The following is a 22,291-nucleotide window of genomic DNA, read 5'->3' as shown; positions in this document are numbered from 1 at the left end:
TGAGTCTTTTTTCATCTCTTAGATGGTAAGTCTGTCTTTTATTAGGTAACTTGCTCAAACTCCGTGGATGCTTTCTTTCCTCTTTATAACAGTATAATAAAAAAAATGAGTATGCATGAAACAGCAAATATATTGATAACATTTGGGAAATAATTTGCTACTATGTCCTTATTCAAATGAGACAGTTAAATATATAGTTATACTGAAAACAAAATTGGAGGACTGAGGGTAAAAATTGAAAAGGTCTGGGTCCCTAGATTCATGATGGAAAAAAAACAAAAAACAAATAAAGTGACCATTCAAAGTGCCAGGATCTTTTTTTGGGAAAAGATAAGAAATTATAAATTTTAGGAAACACCAGAATATAATCTAAAAACTTAAAAAAAATACCATATCTAAATGATTTATTTTTATTACTATTATTGGTTTTTTTTTTTTTATTCCTAGAGAAAAAAAAAAAGAGAAAGATGTATTTTCAGTACTTACTACTGCTTCCATATCTGAGGTGTCAGTCGGAGCAAACATAGATTGAACCATAAACTTGTGTTTACTTTTCTCATTAGGATCATAATCGAAAGGCTGTAGCATCACTGAGGAAGAAAATATATCATTATTATATTATCTTTGACCATGTGATAATAGCAATAGTAAAAAAAAAAGAATCCCATATACATTTTTTAATCGGGGGGAAATAAGAGGAATCTAAGAGAAGATGAAATCACTAATTCTTCACCATTTTTTTTAACCTTTTAATGGTTTAGGCAATTCCCTAATACTATAGAAAATATCAATCATTGGGAGCTCCCTAAATTAATGAAATCATAGATTCAATTTCTATTTCTTTCTAACATTTAACATTGCTTTTACATGCATCTAATTTAGGCATTCCAATAACCCTGTGTGATAAGGAGGGCAAATCTGATTATTTCCACTTTATAGATGAAGGGATAGAGAGAAATGTTAAGGAAATAAAATTATCTGAGTGACAAATTCTGAGACTTTGCTTTCCCATATGTAAAATGAAAAGGGTAGGATAAGAAAGCCCTCAATGATTTCCTCCAGTTCTAAATCTATGATCATAAGGTAAAATGTAAGGACTTTTGAAAAAGAAATGGCAAATCATTTTGATATCTTTGCCAAAATAACACCAAATGGGGTCATAAATGGCAGAAAAGATTAAGTAAGAGCAACAAATAATATAGAAGCCAAGAAAGAAAAGAAAATACTACCTTAGTAGTAGTATTTATACACCTACAGCCGTTCTTCTCTTTGGAATTCTACCCAAGGAACACACCTTTATTACTCCTGAGAAGAAAGCAATCTCTCTCTCTTTTTAAAGCTTTTTATTTTCAAAACATATGCATGCATAATTTTTCAACATTGATCCTTGCATAGCCTTTGTTTCAGGGGAAAGCAATTTCTCTTTACCATTAAATTACTGGGTTCATGTATCCTACTCTTTAGGAAAAAGGACTTCATTTGTATCAATAAATTATTATCAAACATAGATCTCATGATAAAGAAAAAGAGAAAATAGAAAACAAGAAATGTTTTTTCAATAAGAAAATCTTGTCTAGTACACACTCCAAACCAATATTTGATAGTCAGGGTTTATTATATCAATGTGGTATAGTGTGGATAGAATGATATATCCTTAAATAAGTCCATGGAGGAAAACTCTGCCATAGCATGGTTGTAGCTAACCCAAATGACACCCCTCTTTTAAGTAAGTAATATTGTATTTAACACATGTATTTATTTTAAAAATCATTTTGTTCTCTGAGATTCTATAAATATATTTCATGGCTGCTCACCTTATTTTCTCACACAAAAAATGTCAGAAGGAACTTAACCCTTATTCCATTTTGTCAATTTTTTCACATTAAATATGAAAGAAGTAAGATTTTAAGAAAGTGGTTCCATAGCTTCTTGAATATTGGGTTTATGGATTATTTCACTTAGGTTAGTGCAGAGATCATAACTGATAGAATAATAAATGCTTGATTGATATTTCATATAAGCCTCATTTCTTTCTTTTTTTAAAATTGCACATCACTCCTTTATTATAGTGAACAACAAGAAAAGGGGGGGGCAGGGTTAGTACAGTTATGCTAAAATTGATGAATACTCAGTAAACCTCATTTCTTATAGAATGATGCATGATAGAGACAAACCTTAAAAGTTACTTTCATGCTTGCTGTAAATGTAGAGTCCACAATGAAGGCAGGAGAGCAAACATTAGGAATCACAGGGCCTAGGTTCAAATTCCAGCTCCTCTATTTACTAGCCATGTGAATGCATTCTCTTTACAATTTCCTTCACTTGTGTTATTCTTCAAGTTCAATTCAAAGTGCTATCTTTTATAGACAAAGCCTTCTAAGATCCATTTCAATTAGTGTAGATCTTTCTTCTCAGACCCCATGCAACCCTTTTTTCTTATGCCCAATGCTTTAACTTAACAATAGCTAATATTTATGTAGTACTTACTGTGCTGGGCACTATGCTAAGGAGTTTTTCAATTATTATGTTATTCAATACTAAGTATGACATATTTATTTACATATGTTTGCTCCCAACTTGATTAGAAATGTTCTGTAAGGACATATTTCACTTCTACCACCATCCCACTCTGGCCTGCATATATAGTAGAGGCTTAACCATTTGTTGAATGTTTGTGGACTACAAATCTTTAGTCTTTAAAATTGTTCTTGGTATATTACTCACAATGTTCACTTAAGTGTGTTCTTTGCTATGAATAACCTTGTAAGAAGAAAATACTAGGCAGTTTGGATATTCTTTTTTGGACAAGGATTGAGCAGCAGAGGAAGGGGAAAAATCAGTATCTTAGAAAGTAAACCTTTTATAAGAAGTACTTGTATGCCCCAATCCAGCTGAAAAAACAAAATGCTAGGAAAACTACTTTTATTCTGTGTATAAGCTATTGATCAAGGGAGGTCACTGAAGAATGAAAGGCCTTCATACCTAATGTTTAGTTGTTGCAATTTCCTAAGTATGTTTTTGCTCTTACGCTTTTTACTGGTAGCTTACATACCTGAATAGAAAGAATTTCCATGTGTTCAAAGTCACTGCTGGCACCCACAAGTTAGAATGTTTTTTTTTTTTTTGTCAGTGGGGTACTACTGAGTAGCATCTCTCACCTAAACACCAATAGTAAGAGCTTGCCCTGAGGTTCCTATTGCCAGTGATAGATTGGCTATAGAGTTGAACTCATTTAAACCCAAATAAAATTCTTTCCCTCATTTTCCAATTCCTAATGAATAAGTCTGACTCAGACACTCCCTTGCTCATAAACATCCAGTGGCTTCTTAGTAGATATAATATAAAGTTACTTCCATAATTAGGGCCCTAATCCATATCAGTTTAATAAACCTTTATTACTATGTACAAGATCTTATGTTCCTCTCCTAATCATCTTTCTAGGCTTATTTTGCTTTAGTTTCCTTCTCTGCTCTAGTTTGGTCATAACAAACTATAAGCTACTTTCCAACTAGAACTTCTGCCTTCAGCTTCCTTATATTTTTCATACAGGTTGATTAAATATCTTGTCCCACTTCTCATCTCACAAATGCCAGGAGCTCAGATCAGGTACCATTTCTTCCATGAAAAAAACTTTGCCTGTTATCTTTAGCTGAAAATGCCCCCCCCCCCAATTTTCCTAGATCTTGTCTTTTTCCTCTCTGCTTTGTACTATGTTTTGAACACATCACATTTCCTCCAGAAAACCCAAGTTAAAAGGAAATCTGTAATTTAAAATTTTTTCACTTCCCCTTCAACAGGAAAGAGAATGTTTCCTGAATTCAACTGATTCAGTGGCAGATGCACAGACAGACCAGATAAACACCCAAAAATACTAGAAATGAATTACCAAAATGATCCTTTTTTTTTTTTTGAGAAAATTATTGATGGAGACCAGTACTTTCTGAGCAACTTACATCCTTAGAGTACTGCCTAGAGCATTGAGAGGTTGAATGATTGCCAGAATAAATAAACACAAAGAATGTATGTGTGGGGAAGGAGAAGAGAGGAGAATCAAAGCAGGTACCAGACATTTAGAATGTAAGCTTTCTGAGAGCAGGGTATGTCTCAAAGTTCTATTCATATGTTCACCATCTTGCACAGTGCTTAACACATAGTAAGCACTTATTAAATTATATTCATTCATTGAAAGCACATCTCAATTGTATTTTAAAAGGTAGGTATATTCACAGATGAAGTGAAAAGGGAGACAATTGTGAATATAGGGAACTACTTCTGAGAAAACACAGGGAGGTGGAGATGGAATGTCACATTCAGGAAATAGCTAACAGACCAGTCTGACTGGAACAGAAAATAAAGCTGGAAAGTTATGTGAAATACTATCTATCACCTGAGAGTAAGGTGGGGGCACTCCAGTCTAGATTGAGACATTAATTTCTGGACAGGGTCAGCATATGTATTTGTTTTGCTTAATTATTCCTGTTTGTTATAAGAATTGTTTCCCCCCAATGGAGGAACTAGTAATGAGAGGGAAGGAGGGAAAGGATACACACACACACACACACACACACAGAAAGATACCTTTGAAGAATTTTTTTTAATATGCATAGAAAAGAGGGTTGTTCAGAGGAAGATAAAAATAAGAAAGATAGCTTTGAAACTGTGTTGGGATTATGTCATTCTGAGAAGAAACACAAGCTTTATGTAATGGAGATGTATAAGTTTACAGACAATATATTTTTTCCAGTTTGCTGTATGCAGAAATGTATATTTTTTTCAATGTTTGCCAAGTTTGGAATAACCGAAAAATTTTGTTTTAAAGAATGAAAAGTGGGAGCTAAATTATATATAATTTTATGACAGCCTTTGATGTGTATTTTATCCTAAAGGAAATTAAGAGCCACTGAAGACTTTTAAGTAGGGATGGTGCTTAGGTAAACCTATGTTATAAGACTAAGACTTGGTTACCATGTGAAGAATAGACTGGAGAGGAGAAAATGGAGGCAGGCTGATATAGAAATAGGTTTAACAAGTGACTTTTAATTTGAAATGAAATTAAGGCAGAGGAAAAGGTAAAGACAACTCAAAGTTTCTGAATGTGGATGCACACATTAGAAACATATGGGGAAGGTCCCCAAAGTCATTCCTTATTGCTACTAGAAGATCCTCTGTTCCTTCTTGTTGCTCCAAAGCTAGCTGCTGAGCTTCAAACCAGTCTTAAGAAGAAAGACACAGGGAGACCATGGCACAAAAGTCTATATTGGGAACTCTTCCTTGAATCCAGAGACAATACCAAACAAAATCATCAAACTAATCAAATTTTGTGTCCTTCATTACCTGATAACTGACCAGGTAACACAGATATTTGACTATCTTAATGCACTGTTTTCAATTCATGAACAATGTAAAGGAAGAAATATTGGGTTCATAACTAGGAGTCTTGTCTAATCCTAGTTGCTTCTCTTAAAATTGGGTGACACTGTCCCTAATTTCTTTAGCCTCCTTTCTATTACCTGCAAAACAAGAGGGATAGGCTTTTAAGACCCCATCCAACTCTAAAACCAGGATCCTATATTTAAATCAGTTTTGCTTCTTAAGCTAAGTTTGTGACAAATAAAAAACAAAACAAAAACAAACAGGAAAACAAAACAAAAAAGAAAAAAGCTTTGAATTTTCTATGATAATCATCTCTAGGTACTGTGGCTCTCTGTGGCAAGATGGCAAGGACTACAAATCTGTTTTTAATGTTTGCAGACTTTACTACTCTAAAAGTAAAAGAAAATAACTGGATTGATTAAAAATAATACAACACACCACCACCAACAAATGAACACCACTAGATCCGATGGTCTCCAAGGTTCAGCTTGAACTCTCTATGATCAAATGTTATAATTTACACAGCTAGATTTAGCAATTTAAGGGGGAAACTTTTCTACAGCCTTAGGGGTTCCAAGTGAGCTGGAATGTGAACAATGCACTCTTAAGTGAACAGTTGCTGATGGTAACAGATTACCTTATCAAGTAGCTCAGCAGGAGGGTATCAGATTTCCCTCCCAGAATTAGAATACTTATGAAATATAAATGTAGATGTCATATAATAGAATTACAAGGATGTCAATATAAAAACCTTCAAGTATGAATAGAAATTGTGGTAAGCCTGTGAACTTCCAGAATTTTTCCCCCCACTGAAGATTTAAACAGTTACTGCAGGGGGAAAAAAAGAAAGATATTTAGGATTAATTCAGAAACATTAACGGTTCTTTCTTGGGACTCCTGATCAAAGAAGTGATATGTAGTTTAAGAGGTCAAATAACCATATAAACTTCCTGAAACTTCAGGATCTTTCAATGTACTCTGTATTTTGCTTAACAACAGAACTAACAATTTCAAATTTACATAGCATAATCCTTTATTCTTTTTAACTGCATGCATGTAAATTATGACAACTTAAATATGACTCTTGCATTTCAGGCTACAAAAAAGCAAGAATGTATCCACAAAACCTATCCTAACTGATCAAAAGGTACTTATTACTATGGTATTAATTGTATCTTTGCAAAAAAAAAGTCTCAGATGAGATCATGAAAAATCAAACAATACTGGAGTGGTTTGCCATTTCTTTCTCCAGATCAAGAAAACAAGGTAAAGAGGCTTAAATGACTTGTCTAGGGTCACAGAGCTAGTAAGTATTTGAGGTCACATTCTAGATTTGGTCTTCTATCCACTGTACTACTCAGCACGCTGTAGGAAAAAGAATTGGATGTGCCATGAGAGGAGGCATGGGTTCAATTCTCAATTTTAATATACTAGCTATCTGAGAAGTAAAATATAACTTTCATGAGCTTCAGTTTCTTCATCTGTAAAATGGGAATGCCTGTAAATACTTACAAGTTTATTATGTAGGTGAAATGCCAATATGTATGCAAAGCATTTTATAAATTTTGCATGAACATCAGCTACTAACTTCAGAAGAGTGATGATTCTGGCCTTATCCAACTGATATCTTTGCTATCTAGTGTTTTGTTAAATAAAAATTACTAAGAAAGATTTTGTTATAGAATACCTGTAGACTTTCTTTCAAAGGAACAAAAGTAACTCAGAATATGTCTATTTTCAAAAAACAAAGTAAGTCTCTAAGAAATTAAGATTTGATCAAATAAAATTCCCAAAGGAAACTAAATTGGACAAAAACTTGTCCAATAACCAAAAATATAAAGTAGGTGATGCAGTACACTACTAAAACAGCTCTCACATTACTACTTTTCTTTACATTTTCATCACCACCATCTTAATCTAGGAGCTTCTCTCTTTGTATCTGGATTTCTACAATTGCTTTTGACTGATTCCTCCCACACATCTAAGATTAATCTTCCTAAAATATCACTTCCTTTTGGATTCAAGAACCTGTAAATAGCTCATTACATTAAATCTAAACAATTATGCCTATCTTTTTAACAAGGAGGTGATTCAGGACAATTCTAAATGATTGTGATAGAAAGCCATCTACATCCAGAGAGGACTGTGGGGACTAAATGTGGGTCACAACATAGCGTTTCATATTTTTTTTGCTGTTGTTTGCTTGTCTTTTCTTTCATTTTCCCCCCCTTTTTAATCTGATTTTTCTTGTGCAGCATGGAAATATATATAGAAGAATTGCACATGTTTAATATATCTTGTCTGCTGTCTAGAGGAGGAAGGGGGGGAGAAAAATTGGGAACACCTGGTTTTGCAAGGGTGAAATGTTGAAAACTATGTATATATTTTGAAAATAAAAAATTATTATTTAAAAACAACTATGCCTAACTTTTGTAAGGTTGTCAACAATTTGGACCCAATCAATCCAATTTTGCTTTTCAGTTTTACGATTTTTTGGTTCTCATTTTTGTCTGATCAGTCTCCTTTCTTTTCCCTTACTCATGTTTTTGTGATTCCTACCTCTGAGCTATCCCTCACAATACCCTCAAAGTCAGTACATACTAACTCATTTTCAAATTGTATTTTGTATCTTTTAACTGTCCTCTCCTTTCTATGCACACCTTAACTAGTCATCACACTTGGCCTATCGAAGTGGTTTCCTAATGGTTTTTTTGCCTCCAAAGTATCATCTCATTTCAGTCCATTCTCCACCTAGGACCACATGATTTTCCTAAAGTGTAGGTTTGACTTTGTTTTTTAAATTTCCACTCAAACTCTAAGGGCTCCCTATTGCCTCTATAACTAAATATAAATTCTCTGTTTTATATATTTATTTTTCTGTCCTATAGGGTCCACACCAAATCAGCCATCTTCTGTGACACTTCATAGCAGATATATACATATTATTTTGCTTACTTAAATGGCCCCAAACAGCTACAATTTAAGGGTTTATTATTTTTTTTCCTGTTTTTTCAATATAAGACTTGTCACTTTTTACTTTCAGTGCCTACTTCATTTTCAAATTTGCTAGTGGGTAAGAAATTACACAACCATAATTATTTGAATTATGTGCAAATTAGAAGTAAACAGATTTGAATAAAGGGCTGATAATTAAAGGGGCATGTACTTCAGGAATACTATTATGTTACCTTTATGGAGATCTTGGCTATGTATTGCAGAGCTTGAATAACACTGCTGGAGAACAGAATGGATACTTTTAAAAACAAATTCACAATTAATGGATTTTTTTTCTGGTCAAATCAAATAAAATAAGCTTTTTAAGCACCAGTGTGGGTTGTTCTTCTCTGACAGTGATACAGTTAAGTTTATTAAGATCTTCTATTGTCTACTGTCTCTATTAGACACTTTAAAGAAAATTCTATCTAGGGAAAGATAAAGAAAAAAGAATGTGGCTGGGGAAAAAGATAAAACTTCCCAAATTCTGCTTTTCCCAAATTTTACTACCAGCATTTTTTTCCTCCCTGATAAATGAATTCCTGGTCATCTAAAGCACACTCAGATCTCTGGCACTTTTTATAAAAGGCCAGTGTCCAAGACTGGCCACTCCAGATCAACCAAGTAGCCAAATATGCGGAGTCAGCAAAGTCTCAAGAGGATGAATTATAAGCTGCAAATAACACTCTAATTACACTAACTGGCCAAAGTCATCATTCCGAGAGAAAGAGCTGCTGCTTTATTCCTCAGGCTATGCTTGGGAGTACTTTATATTAATTATACAATTTTAAAAGACCAAATAAGACAGCCTTATGCTCACTTTCAATTTTCTGAATTTAATTTTAAAAACACAATTCGACAATAGGCTTAAAAAAAAAAAAGACAAAATCTCCAACAATTTTTTAATTCCTTGGGTTCACAGAATAAAGTATAGCTGCTCTCTTTCTGCTCCTCTTCTTTCTCATGATTCTGAATTTCCTCCTTTGGGAAATGCATGTACAACTAAAATGTAAAACTCAACTCCAAATAACAGAACACTGGCTGCTTTGGGGAAATCATAATTCAGAGATAGTAACGAAAAATGTTAAACTTGGTATATTACAAGAAATGTGAGCATTCTCAATAGATCTATCATTTTACTACTTTACCTATTATATCTTTTGGCTGACATGGTTTGTAATACGAATGGGGCAAGGGTGATGGTGGAAGGGAAAATCTCTTACACTTTAGAAGCAATGTCATAAACGTATCTAATAGCTTGTCACAATTTTAAAAAATTTGACCATTACAAAAACATTTCCTCACATTATGTTTTGAAAAGTAGTGGACAGAAATAGGAACAGGTACTATGATTTCACCGATACAGGGCACTGCTAGGTGAGGAAACTGCTCCTTTTTCCAAAGTTGGTCTATATCATCTTTAGAACTTAAAAATCTTAAGAAAGTTTGGGGAGGGGGAAGAGAGAAGCAATGAAAGGAAAAATGACTTGCTTAAGGTCACATGATCATTTGTCAGATTAAAGGAGCTGATCCCAAATCTGCCTGCCCAGTTCTTAATCCGGGATATCGAAATGCCTCTCAAAAGACTTATTTTTTTATTTGGGGGGGGCAATTTTGGGGCATAGAAGAGAAGCATATCTTTTATAGGGGTTCTTAAGAGCTAAACAGAAAAGGCATTTAGCAATTCAGCAGTGATTATCAAGTTTTGTTTGCTTTAAATTAAAAAAATTTTATTTTGGGGAAAAAGCAAATAAATTCAAACTCTCTCTCCTTATATCAACTTGATATTGTGCTCATTTTCCTAAGGTCCAAAAATACAGGCTGCTGTAAAATAGTAGAAAGAACAACAGACTTGGATAGAATCAGAAGTGTTGGACTAGGATACTGGTTCGATGTCTTGGTGGCTTTAAGATGTGGGCAAATCAAGTAGTTTTTCCAAGTCTGACCCTTTACCAATAAAATGGGGACAACTACAACCCCTACCTGAGATTAAGCGAGACTTTGTAAATCAGAAGCCATATGCTCTCCATATATATAAATATGCACACACAGATGTAATTCAAATCCAAGTTTAATGCTTGGGGGTAACATGAAGCAGCCAAGGTCACGGCTCCTATTCCAGTAAGGGAGGGCTGTTTAACTTTCTACAAAGAAAATTGCTCTCTCAGTGCAGACTTCCTAATTTAGGCCTTTTCATTTCATAACACTGTGTGGCAGAATATGAATGGCCAGACACCCAAATCACCACCACTAAAGACGCCAAACATTATGGGCCCAAGTGACCAAGATCAGGAATCAGGATTTCACCTAGGGGCACATTTTAAAACTGGTTCACAGGGTAGCAAAATTCTTTTTGCCTTATTTTGTGATGTGGGACATTTGGAAAAACAAACAGAATCAAATAATGCTCACTTATTCTCTCCCCCCCTCCCTCCAATGCCAAAAACTGATTTACAAGCCTTCAATGAAAGGCACTCTAGAGTTCAAAGTAATATGATATGAGTCTTGAATTTTGTTGAAGCATTAATTAAGTTCCCTTTAATATCAAGTTCCTGAAAGTTGAGAAGAAGTCCTTACAGTGTTTCTGGTGGCTTCCTGACAGCGAGGAAGCCTGGCTTCCCCAGATCACATCACTGATTTATAGAATTCCCAAAGTCTGGTTCTCCTGGCCAGCTGGACAAGCAGATAACACCATTCTCCTAAGAGTAGGGATGGGTTGGGAGAGGGAGAGAGAATTAGGAAAGAAGAAAATTTGAGAAACAGATACCCATATACTCTCTACTCCTTTATCTCAGAGGCTTTCAGAAATGGGAGCAAAACAATGCTCCAGACATTTCTTTCTCATGTGCTGCAACATTCCTTTTGTTAACTAGGGCAACACTATATCAAGTAGAATTCTATTGTTATATTTTATATAGCATAAATTAACACATAGCAATGCACTTTTAAAAAATATATATCTTTATAGGTAGAGGGAATATCTACTTCTTTTAAAGATATGTCTTTCAAGTATTCTGTTTTGGGTGAGACTGGACAGATCTGTGATTTCAGTGGCATAAAGGAACTCTCAATGAGGAAACTCCCTCTTATAATCTTAGAAAGTTGTCTGAGGCACTGAGAAAAATGGTAGGCTGAAGGTTACCTAGATAATACGTGTCAGAGGAGACTTGAATCCAAGGATTCCTAATTCTAAAGATGGCACTCTATGCACCATGTCCCACTGCCTCTCATTCATGAATTTCTCAAATGCTGAACACCTTTTATGAAATCTGATAAATAGCCTAATACAATTGAAAGAATACTGGACTGGGGTTCAGCAAATGTAGGTAATGAAAGTTATTGTTTCTGGGCTATAAAAGAGTAGGATTCAGCTGGCCTAAATGGTTTCTAACCTCGCTTTCATTTGTGAGTTTTCAATGATTCTTTTGAGACCCCAGCTTTAAGGAGCATTTAGTACTTCGTTTTCTCCAATTCACCAAGGGATATTCTTTCTTAAATGATTCCTTGAAATGAAACATCCTTCTTCCCACTTCACTTTTCTTTTAAAGTTATTTTTTTTTCATTTTTATAGTGATCTAGATGGATACAGTTCTCTCCAAGATTACTAATGATCCTTCCATTGTTCAATCCAGTCATCTTTTTCTGTCTTCAGCTCCTTGAACACTCATATCTATATAGCAGATGATCCCAATTAAAACTACTTTGACAGGAAGGATAGATAGATATTCAAGGGAATGCAATCAGATGGATTCAGGATTCAAGGGATATTTGTTCCTTGGGTTCAATGTCAATGTGGTGGGGCTAGAGGGTCTCCAGGAGGACCTCCAGGGACCTCTGTGCTTGGTCCTGGGTTGACATTTTTATCAATTACTGGACAAAGGGGTAGATGGTATAATCTTATCAAAACAGATGATGTTAAGATGCAATACTTGAAGAAAAAACAGAGAAATCAGGGATTCAAAAGATTTGAAAGTTTAGAAGTTCAACAAAAGGAGGGAACCACTTATTGGGTATATTATAATGGGGTATTCCTTTGGTATATGAGTTGGATAGATGGTCATTGAAGTCCCTTCCTACTTCCAAATTTTATTCTATTGCTCTCTCTTGATTCTCCTCCTGACCTGACCTCTCTTTGGACTTGTCTAGTGAATTATTACAGGACCCTTCCCACTCTTTGCTTTTATACAAGGTCTTCAAACCTAGAATAGACTTGTCTGCCCTGAAATCCTCACCATCCTTAACTCCTCAGGGATGTCTTCCTAGATTTCCCCCAACAATTAACGCTTTTTCCTCCTCAAATTATTTTATGCTTTCATGACCCCCCCCCCCCCATAGGGTCATCTGAATTTTTGTAGCCTCATCACTAAAAATAATGCCTTAAAAATAATGGCTACTTAAAAATTTGGGTTTTCAAAATAGCTGGACTTCTCAAAAGTTAAAAATTATAAAGATGTATATTATATAATGACTTTTAAAGAACAGCATTAAGCAGTGGACAGTCATGTTTCTGGCCTCCCTCTTTTCCCTACAGCTTTATTATGAATAAAATAAAGCACTTGGTTATTAAAAATCAGTAATTCTAATCTGCTGAGGGTAATTATGCTCAAATTCTATTTGGACAACAAGAATGCTTTACAAGGGGCTAATTGGATTAAGTAGCTGTAACAAGGAAACCAAGGCCCTAACTCTCTTCTTTCCAAACTTCCTGGATTCTTAAATACTATTTCCTTGTTCTTTTTTTTCCCCCACTTTGATCTAGATGCCCAAATCTGCCAGAAAATTCCAGCAGAAGAGAGTAGAAAACCTGGGAAAAGGGAGCCCAATTAATCTATTATATTCAGGGAGCAATGTCCATAAAAATCACCAAATATTTGCACTAAAGGAATGAATCTTTCAGTTGTTGCTGAGTGCCTGAGTGACTTCATGACCCTGTAGTGTAGAACAACTGTATATGTTTTTTTTTAAATTTTAAAGTTTTGAGTTACAAATCCTGTTCCTCTTTCTTACCCTTCCCTGAGATAAACAGATATATAGGTTATACATGTACAATTATGTAAAACATTTCCATGTTAATCATTTTGTATAACATTTCTAATAAAAGAAAAAAATAAAATGTTTCTATCTATATTCATTCAATATCAGATTTTGATTTGTTTTGCTGAGGCAATCAAGGTTAAATGACTTGCGCAGAGTGACAGAGCTAGGAAGTATTAAGTGTCTGAGGCCAGATTTGAACTTAGGTCCTCCTGACTTCAGGGCTGGTGCTCTATCCACTGTACTACCTAGCTATCTCTAATATCAGTTCTTTCTCTGAAAGGCTTTAATCTTTTGGGATTATCTTGATTATTGTATTTCTGAAAATAGATACCTAAGTTATTCACAGTTCTTCATCAGACAATACTGCTATCATTGTGTATAATGTTCTCCTAGTTCTGTTCACTTTACTATGCATCAGTTCATATAAGTTTTTCTAGGTTTTCTGAAATTATCCTGATTGTCATTTCTCATAGCACAATAATATTCCATTGCAATAATATATCAAAGTTTGTATAGGCATTCCAATTGATGGGCATCCCTTCAATTTTCAATTAACTACCACAAAAAGAGTTACTATAAATATTTTTGTATAAATAGGTCCTTTTTCCTTTCTTTGGAATATGGAATATAGAATAAGAATAATATTAGTGGATCAAAGGGTTTTTAGCACTTTGGACACAGTTCCAAATTGCTCTCAAGAATAGTTGGATCAGTTCAAAACTCCCATCAAAAAGGGCACTAGTGCCCCAGTTTTACCATATCCCCTCCAACATCTACTATTTTCTTTTTTCTTTTTTTTTTAAATGACAGTCACTCTGATAGATGGATTACTTATTTTATTTCTTCTGGGCAATTTATATTTGTGTAAATATTTATCAATTTCATTTATTGGCATAATGATGGAGTCAAATAGCTCTTAACAATTATCTTAATTTCCTCTTCACTGGTGGTGAATTCACCCCTTTCATTTTTGATACCAATGATTTAGTTTCCTTTGTTTCTTATCTGTTTTATTGTTTTTTTTCCCCCCGTAAAACTAGTTTTTAGTTTTATTATTAGTTCAATGGTTTTCTTACTTTTAGTTTTATTAATCTTCTTTAACTTTTCAAGATTTCCAATCTTGTGTTTAATTGGGCATTATTTCTTTTTTCTACTTTTTTTTTAGTTGTATGCTCAATTCTATTGCTGTTCTCTATTTTACTAATGTAAACAATTAGATATAAATTTCCCAAGTACCACTTTGGCTCCATCCTATAAATTTGATTTATACATACATTGATATACAAACATGATATGCCATCATTTTCTTTACTGAAATTTTCCTATGATTTTGTTCTTTGATCCATTTGTTTTCTTAGTATTAGATTAATTAATCTCTAATTAATTTTAATTTCTATTGTCTATTATCCTAATATAATCTGCAACAGGATGTGTTTACTATTTCTGCTTTCATACATTTGATTGGGAGGTTTTTATGTCCTGATACATGGTGTCATGTACTGCTAGGAAAAAGTTTTATTTCTTTTTATTCCCATTCGATTTTCTCCAGAGTTCTATCACATCTAAGAACTTCTAGAATTTTATTCACCTCCTTACCTTCTTTCTTATTTATATTTATCTTGTTCTGAGAGGAGAAAGTTGATATCCCTCACTATTATATTTTTATTATTTCCTACTGTAATCATTTAATTCTTCAAAAATTTAAATGCTCTATCATTTGGTACATATATGTTTAGTACTGCTATAACTTCATTGTCTATGGTAACTTTCAGAAAGATAGTTTCCTTCTTTATCCCTTTTAGTTTTATTTTTGCTTTTACTTTGTCTGAAACCATGATTGCTACCTATTTTCTTTGTTTCAGCTAAAGCATAATAGATTCTGTTGCAGCCACTTACCTTTACCCTATATGTATCTCTCTGCTTCAAATGTATTTCTTGTAAAGGACACATAGTAAGATTCTGGTTTTTAATCCATTCTCTTATCTGCTTTCATTTTATGTGTGAGTTCATTCCATTTATATTTATATGAACTATTTGTTTTCCTTCATGCTAATTTTTGCTTATCTCTGCTCTCCCCTAAACCTCTGCAGAAGCATTTTAGTGATCTAATCACTGCCTTTTTCCAATATGTCCTCTTTTTTATTGTTATCTCTCCCAGTTCTATTATCTCAATCCCTTTTAACTTCATTATAAAGTAAGACAGATTTCTATATTCAATTGAGTCTGTAAGTTATTCCAATTTGGATTCATGTCACTTCCCCTCCATTTTTGAAATGAAATACTTTATTTGTGTGGGATAATTTACCCCATTCAATCTCCCCCACCTTTCAGCACAATTTTCTTTCTTACCCCTTTGTTTTTTTGGGGGTGATATCCCATCAAAGATAACCTTATATTCACATCCTCTGTCTACATATACTCTAATTGCTCTTATAATAATAAAACTATAAGAGTTACAAATATTGTCTTTCCATATAAAAAATATAAAGTTTTGAGTTTCTTATGTTTTGTTTCTTTTTTTACCTTTTTATATTTCCACCGACTCTTGTATTTGGAGATCAAATTTTTTTTTTACTTCTCTTCAAACTAGAAATGCTTGAAAGTCTTCTATTTCATTAAATATCCCTCTCCCTCCCTCTCTGTCCACTTTTCCTCTCCCTCTCTCCCAAAAGATGTACTCAGTTTTCCTGGGTAAATAATTCTTGGTTATAATCCTAACTCCTTTGCCTTCTGCTATACTTGCCTTCCAAGTCCTCTCTTTCTTTAATGTGGAAGCTGCCAAACTTTGTGAACTCCTGACTATAGCCCCTCAATATTTGTTGAATTGTTTCTTTTTGGCTGCTTGCAATACTTTCTCCAAGATCTGTGAGCTCTGGAATTTGACTATGATGTTCTTGGGAACTTTCATTTTGGGATCTCTTTCAGAAAGTTGTTCTTTCAATTTCTATTGTGCCTCCCGGTTCTAATATATTGGGGCAGTTTTCTTTAATAATTTCTTGAAAGACGTTGTGTAGGCTTTTTTTTTTTTTTAAATTATGGATCTCAGACAATGTAATAATTTTTATATTATCTTTCCTGGTTAATTTTCTAGGTCATTTGTTTTTCCAGTGAGAAATTTCACATTTTTTTCTTCCATTTTTCTTTTACGTTTTTGTTTTATTGTATTTTTGATATCTCATAGTCATTAGCTTCCTCTTGCTTAATTTTTCTTCTTTTTGCTTTCGTATTTCCTTTTCCAATTGGCCAATTTTATTTTTTAGGGAGTTATTTTCTTCATTAAATTTTTGCCCCCCCCCCCCAAAACATGTTATTGACTCTTTCCTCCCCATGACACTCTTGCATTACTCATTTGTTTTCCCAGTTTTTCTTCTATTGCTCTAATTTGCTTTTAAAAATCTTTTTCAAGCTCTTCCAATAATTCTTTTTGGGGCTGAGACCAAATTATATTTTTCTTTGAAACTTCATAGCCATTTTGACACTATTGTCTTCTTTTAAATTTATGCCTCCATCTTCCCTGATTATTACCATACTAATTTTCTACTATCAAGCTCTTCCCAACCCGCTCATTTTTTCTGCCCCCTCCCCCCTCCTTTTTTGTGACGATGGATGCTTTTTTGTGCTGTGGTTCTGATTCTTACTGCTGGCTTACAACGGACGTCTGGCTTAACTGCTTGCTTCTTCTGGAGGGCAGGCTTCCCTTCTGACTTGTATACTGGGGGTGGGATTCTCCATTGGCCTTCCCTAGGTGTTGGGGGTTTAGCTTCTGGTCTACTCCAAGGCTGGGGCCTTGTTGTGGAGCTGATATGGTATCAGAGTCTTTCTAACCCTGGAGGAGGAATTTTGTTGCTGATCTGCCCATGGGAGAGGTCTCATTGTTGTCCACACCTGGAGCGGGGGCAGTAGTGGATCAAGGCCTCCCTAGTGGCTTGTAGGAGGAGGACCCTCACTAGTGGACTGTCCCAAGCCCTCCCACAGTGAGGCAGCATCATTTCCCTCCCATTCCAGTGAGAAAGACCTTTCCTGCAGGGCTGGCAAGCTGCTTCCTTGCTCCAAGATCAATTCTGAGATGGGTTTCTAGTTGTTTGGAGGGAAATTTAATACAAGCAGGGATCAAGTGACTAGCCCAGACACATCTAGTAAGCATTTGAGATCAGATATGAGCTGTGGTCTTTCTTACTACAGGCCCAGTGCCCTTTATTCATCTAGCTGCCCCAAATGAATCTCACAACCCCCTCATTTTAGAGATGAAGAAATAGCCCAAAGGGATAAAATGAGCCAAAGTCATACATTTAATAAATCACAGCTGGGAACCCAGATTTTTAAACTCCATATCTGGTCAGTTTTCCACTACATATAGAGAGCATTCCCCCAGTGTTTCCTAAACTACATTGTAGAGAATTGTAGCTTTTCAGAGGAATAGCAATAATTGTCTGGGAAATGGAAAAAGGAAGGGTCTCTTTTCCTGAAACTGACAAATGGAAAGAAGAGGCAGGAAAGGCAAGGCAAGGCACAGAGTGAGGAATGAGATGCAAAAAAAGTAAGGGGCAGACAATGAATGGGCTTTTCTGTCTTGATGTGGTATCATGAATAAGAGGCAAAGGGTAGAGGTTAATAGACTGGTGTAGAAGTAGGACATGAAAAGTCATGGAAACAACATGAATGTTTAAAATTAAGTTTTTGTTCTCCAGTATGACCTAAGCTTGTTTTTGTATATAACCTATAACAGAAATGGGGAATATTTCTCTTGCAAATTCATTTGCTAAGGCAACCATAGGAAATGAAGAGCTGAAAGCTAAGTATAACAACCTCCCACTGTCCATGAATGATGTTATAAATATCCAATGGCCCTTGGCAGAAAAAAAAAAAAAAGTTTCTCTACCTCTGGCCTATAAGCTTGAGGTACCCAAGGATTATACGTTTTTTCCTGAATCATTATTAATGTTATCTCAGCTTGTATCAAACTCATATTCAGTATAGAAAAAAAAAGTCCAATATCTTCCAAAATTACCCTGAACTCCTGCTTTATGATCAGTATCAGTGATCACTCAAATCACTATATGTGTGTGTGTGTGTGTTCTGTCAATTCAAGTATCAGAGTAGTGATAATAATAACAACTGATATTTATATACTACTTAAGGTTTACAAACTGCTTTAATGTTATTTCATGGTCCCTATCAGAACTCTGGGAAATCAGTGCTATTACAATTATTATTCCTATTTTACAAATAAGGAAACTAAGGCCAAGAAGAATTATAGAACTTGCATGGGGTCAGACTACAATCCAACACTCTACTACATCACCCAGCTGTCTATCATACCCTTTAACTCCCTATTCTTTCACCCAATTAGTTTGAGAAGCAGTGATAATGACCATCTTACATCGCTCTTAAAAGTTTATACAAGCATTTAGAGGAACTGAAACTTTTCATTGCTGAAATTAAAAAAAAAAAAAAATCCCATCACTTAGTTCTTCATAATTTTAAAACACAACTCACAATTTGGATATAATACCCATAGTTCTTCACAAGTTTTCCTTCTGAGAAAAAACCTAGCATTTTGTAATAGGTAAAATAAGGTCTTTGGAAACAAATTACTACCCTCGAATATGGTCTAACTCAGGGGTTCTCAAACTACGGCCCTTGGGCAAGATGCGGCCCCGCTGGGTTACGGCAAATGGGCTGAGGGGCAGAGACAGAGTGTGAATTTTTGTTTTTACTATAGTCTGGCCCTCCAACAATCTGAGGGACAGTGAACTGGCCCCCTACTTAAAAAGTTTGAGGACCACTGGTCTAACTCCTAATAGCCCCCTTTTCCTTAGCTTTCAAATACAATTATAAATTACATAATTAATTTTGGAAATAATTTCATTTAGACAAAAATATTTTCATTTAACCTTTTCCACAGAACAAAATAATCAAATTTAATTAGGCTCTTATTTATTGTCAAAGGGCATGCTACTTTTTGAAGGATTATTCTGAACCCATCCTGAAATGAATTCTTTGTTTACCATTTTGACTTTGCTCTAATCATTGAGGCATGAATATTGTAAACATTAAAAAGGTCTTTAAAATGTAACAGTAGAAGCTAAGCAAGATTTTAGATTTGGAGGGAAAGGGTCTTTAGAAGCTTTTTATCCAGTTCTATAGTTTTGTATATGTGAAAAGTTAGGCACATAAGTTTACAAGCAAAGGTCTTTGGAATCCACAGTGTTCTATTATACCCTGGGGTCTCTGAAAAGACGATGTTGAATGTTCTCTAAAATCTCTATTAAATCTAAATCTATGATCCTATATTATAACTGTTCCTATTCTTGCTAAGGCCTTCTAGCCTTTTTTGGGGGGGGGGTGGCCAAGAGAAGAGTGAGGAAGGACAATCAAAACAGTAGGGGGAAAAAAAAGAATGGAATATCTTTAATTTTGAAGAGGTCTTCCTTGAAATGCTGAGTTATCAACCGTGGTTTTGACACTTACCAGACACATTGATTGATGTTCCTGCATCAATAATTCCACTATTGGGTCTCACACAGTACCGGCGGGGTGCAGTAGTCTTCACTTTAAAACATACATTTCGGTCAGAAGGGTTGCCAAGCTTCAGATTGGTAGTGACAACATCTGTGAAGGGACCTATTAACAAAAAACATGAAGAGAAAATGAAGAGGATAAAGACAAACCTCAAACTATATTCATCCATACTTTAATTACAACTTTGTGTTTTTCTGGATAAGAAATAAGTTATCACCTATATGAATTTTTCCTGAAGGAGGGATGAAAGAAGGAAATAATAAAGATGGAGAAGTATACCTTGATAATTGTTATTCATTTCTACAAGGAAGGCTTAAGTCCATACAATGTGTAACCACTCATTTCTAACTACATGAATTTCCCTGGAGATAGGACTCATAATTCACAGAGATCAGAAAAGTATAAGTAAGCAAGCACTCAATAATGTCCTTCATCGTTGTTGTCAAAGATGCTGAACAAATTATGTTAATTTAATGGGCTATTATTCTGGCCACTTAATTCAACCTATACCTGAAAAGGGGGAAGCTATGATACCTCCAAATGAAGTCCATTCTACTTTTGGATAGATCTAATTATTTTTTCTTTAAACTAAAATTTGCCTGTGCAGCTTTGATCCTGAGAACCCTGAAAGTGCTTGAGGACCAATTATCATTTTCCCTCATAAGTCTTCTTTTCTATAGGATAAATATCTCCAATTCACTGATATTCATATGGCATGAGCTCATGGTCCATCATGCTAGTTGACCTTCTTCCTAAAACAAGGCACCCTAAACTGAATACTATACTCCAAATGTGATCCGCTGATGTGGGGACATTTTTCCTCATTTCTAAAAGTTATGGCAATTCTCTATTTCCCCACATTAACAGTCAGTCGCCAAATCTCATCCCTTCTACCTTTATAGCATTGTTTGGACTTTCTCTTCTTTTGTTGCATTCAAGCAGTAACTATTCTAGTTCAGACCCTCATCATCTTAGTTGTTTCTTCTGTTTCAGGACTTTCCTTACTCAAATCCATCTTCCACCATGCAGCTACCAAAGCGATTTTTCTAAAAGTACAAATCTGACCGTGTCATGCCACAATCAAGGAACAAATTATGAATTCATTTGTTTGGCATTTAAAGTCTCTCCCAATATGGCTTCAATCTACTTTTCTGCTAGGGTCTGGATAATAATTATTTTTTTTAATAAGAAAATTTCTTTATAGACAATGCTATCTTTGTCCTAGCTGTCCCCACTGCTTAGAATGCAGGCCCTTTATACCTGTCCTCTCTTGGAATCCCTGGTTTCCTTCAAAGCTCAGCTTAATGCCACCTTCTAAACAAAACTTTTCTTGATCCCATAATAGTTGCTTCCCTCCATAACTGTCTCAGGTCATTTTAGCATATGCTTATACAAGTAACATATATAGTCTCCCCAGGCTAGATTATAAGCTCCTCAAAGGGAGAAGCTCTTTCATTTTTGCCTCAGGATCTAGGTTTGATGATTGACAGCTTAAGAAATATCACCTGAATGATTTCAGAGAGGCCTGGAGAGACCTACATGAACTGATGCTGAGTGAAAAGAGTAGAGCCAGGAGAGGTACACGGCAACAAGAAGATTATACACTGATCATCAATTCTGATGCACGTGGCTCTCTTCAACAATGAGATAATTCAGGCCAATTCCAATGATCTTATGATGAAGACAGCTATCTACACCGAGAGAGAGCACTGTGGGAACTGAGTATGGTTCATAACACAGCATTTTCACTTTTTTTGTTACTGTTTGCTTGCTTTATGTTTTCTATTTTCTTTCTCATTTTTTCTTTCTGATTTGATTTTTCTTATACAGTAAGATAATTGTATAAATATGTATACATATATTTTAACATATTTAACATATCTTGGATTACCTTCCATCTAGGGGAAGGGTTGGCAAGGGGGAAAATTGGAACACAAGGATTTGCAAGAGTTAATGTTGAAAAATTATCCATGCATATCTTTTGAAAATTAAAAAGTTAAAAAAAGAAAAAAAAGTATCACTTAAGCTTTAAAGGAAGATGAGAGGATTTGGAGAGCAGAAAGGACAGAGTACATTCCAAACAAGGGGTAATGGTTTGTTTAAACACTGCAATGCAGGAGGAAGAACATAGAGTACATATTAAGAGCCATAGGCTGATTTGGTTAGCCTGAAAGAATTCATAAAGCAATATGAAATAAAGCTGTAAATGTAACTTCCTTTCTCCTTCCCCACAACCAATAAGATCATATCTAAAGTTAACAAAGATCATCTAAGTCAACACCCTATTTTAGACATGATAAATAAAATCCAGAAGAGTTAGCTGATTTGCCCAAAGTTTGCAGGATCATAGATTTTGAACTTGTGG

At 34.7% G+C, this 22,291-nt stretch overlaps 1 protein-coding gene across 2 annotated transcripts in view; it reads right to left on the bottom strand.

Moving 5' to 3' along the window:
- The window catches only part of VAPB (VAMP associated protein B and C), a 68,655-nt gene that overhangs the window by 11,225 nt on the left and 35,139 nt on the right, over positions 1–22,291 (bottom strand). For both annotated transcript variants that reach the window (XM_074288693.1, XM_074288692.1), the window contains exons 2-3: positions 19,876–20,028; positions 487–590 (exon numbers count right to left, since the gene is read on the bottom strand). In XM_074288693.1, the coding sequence (XP_074144794.1) occupies positions 487–590; positions 19,876–20,028 (257 nt within the window). The remainder of the gene's footprint in view (positions 1–486; positions 591–19,875; positions 20,029–22,291) is intronic.

Source organism: Sminthopsis crassicaudata, chromosome 2, assembly GCF_048593235.1.
Source record: "Sminthopsis crassicaudata isolate SCR6 chromosome 2, ASM4859323v1, whole genome shotgun sequence".
NCBI classification, from domain to species: Eukaryota; Metazoa; Chordata; class Mammalia; order Dasyuromorphia; family Dasyuridae; genus Sminthopsis; species Sminthopsis crassicaudata.
This window is presented reverse-complemented; position numbering and strand designations above follow the sequence as displayed.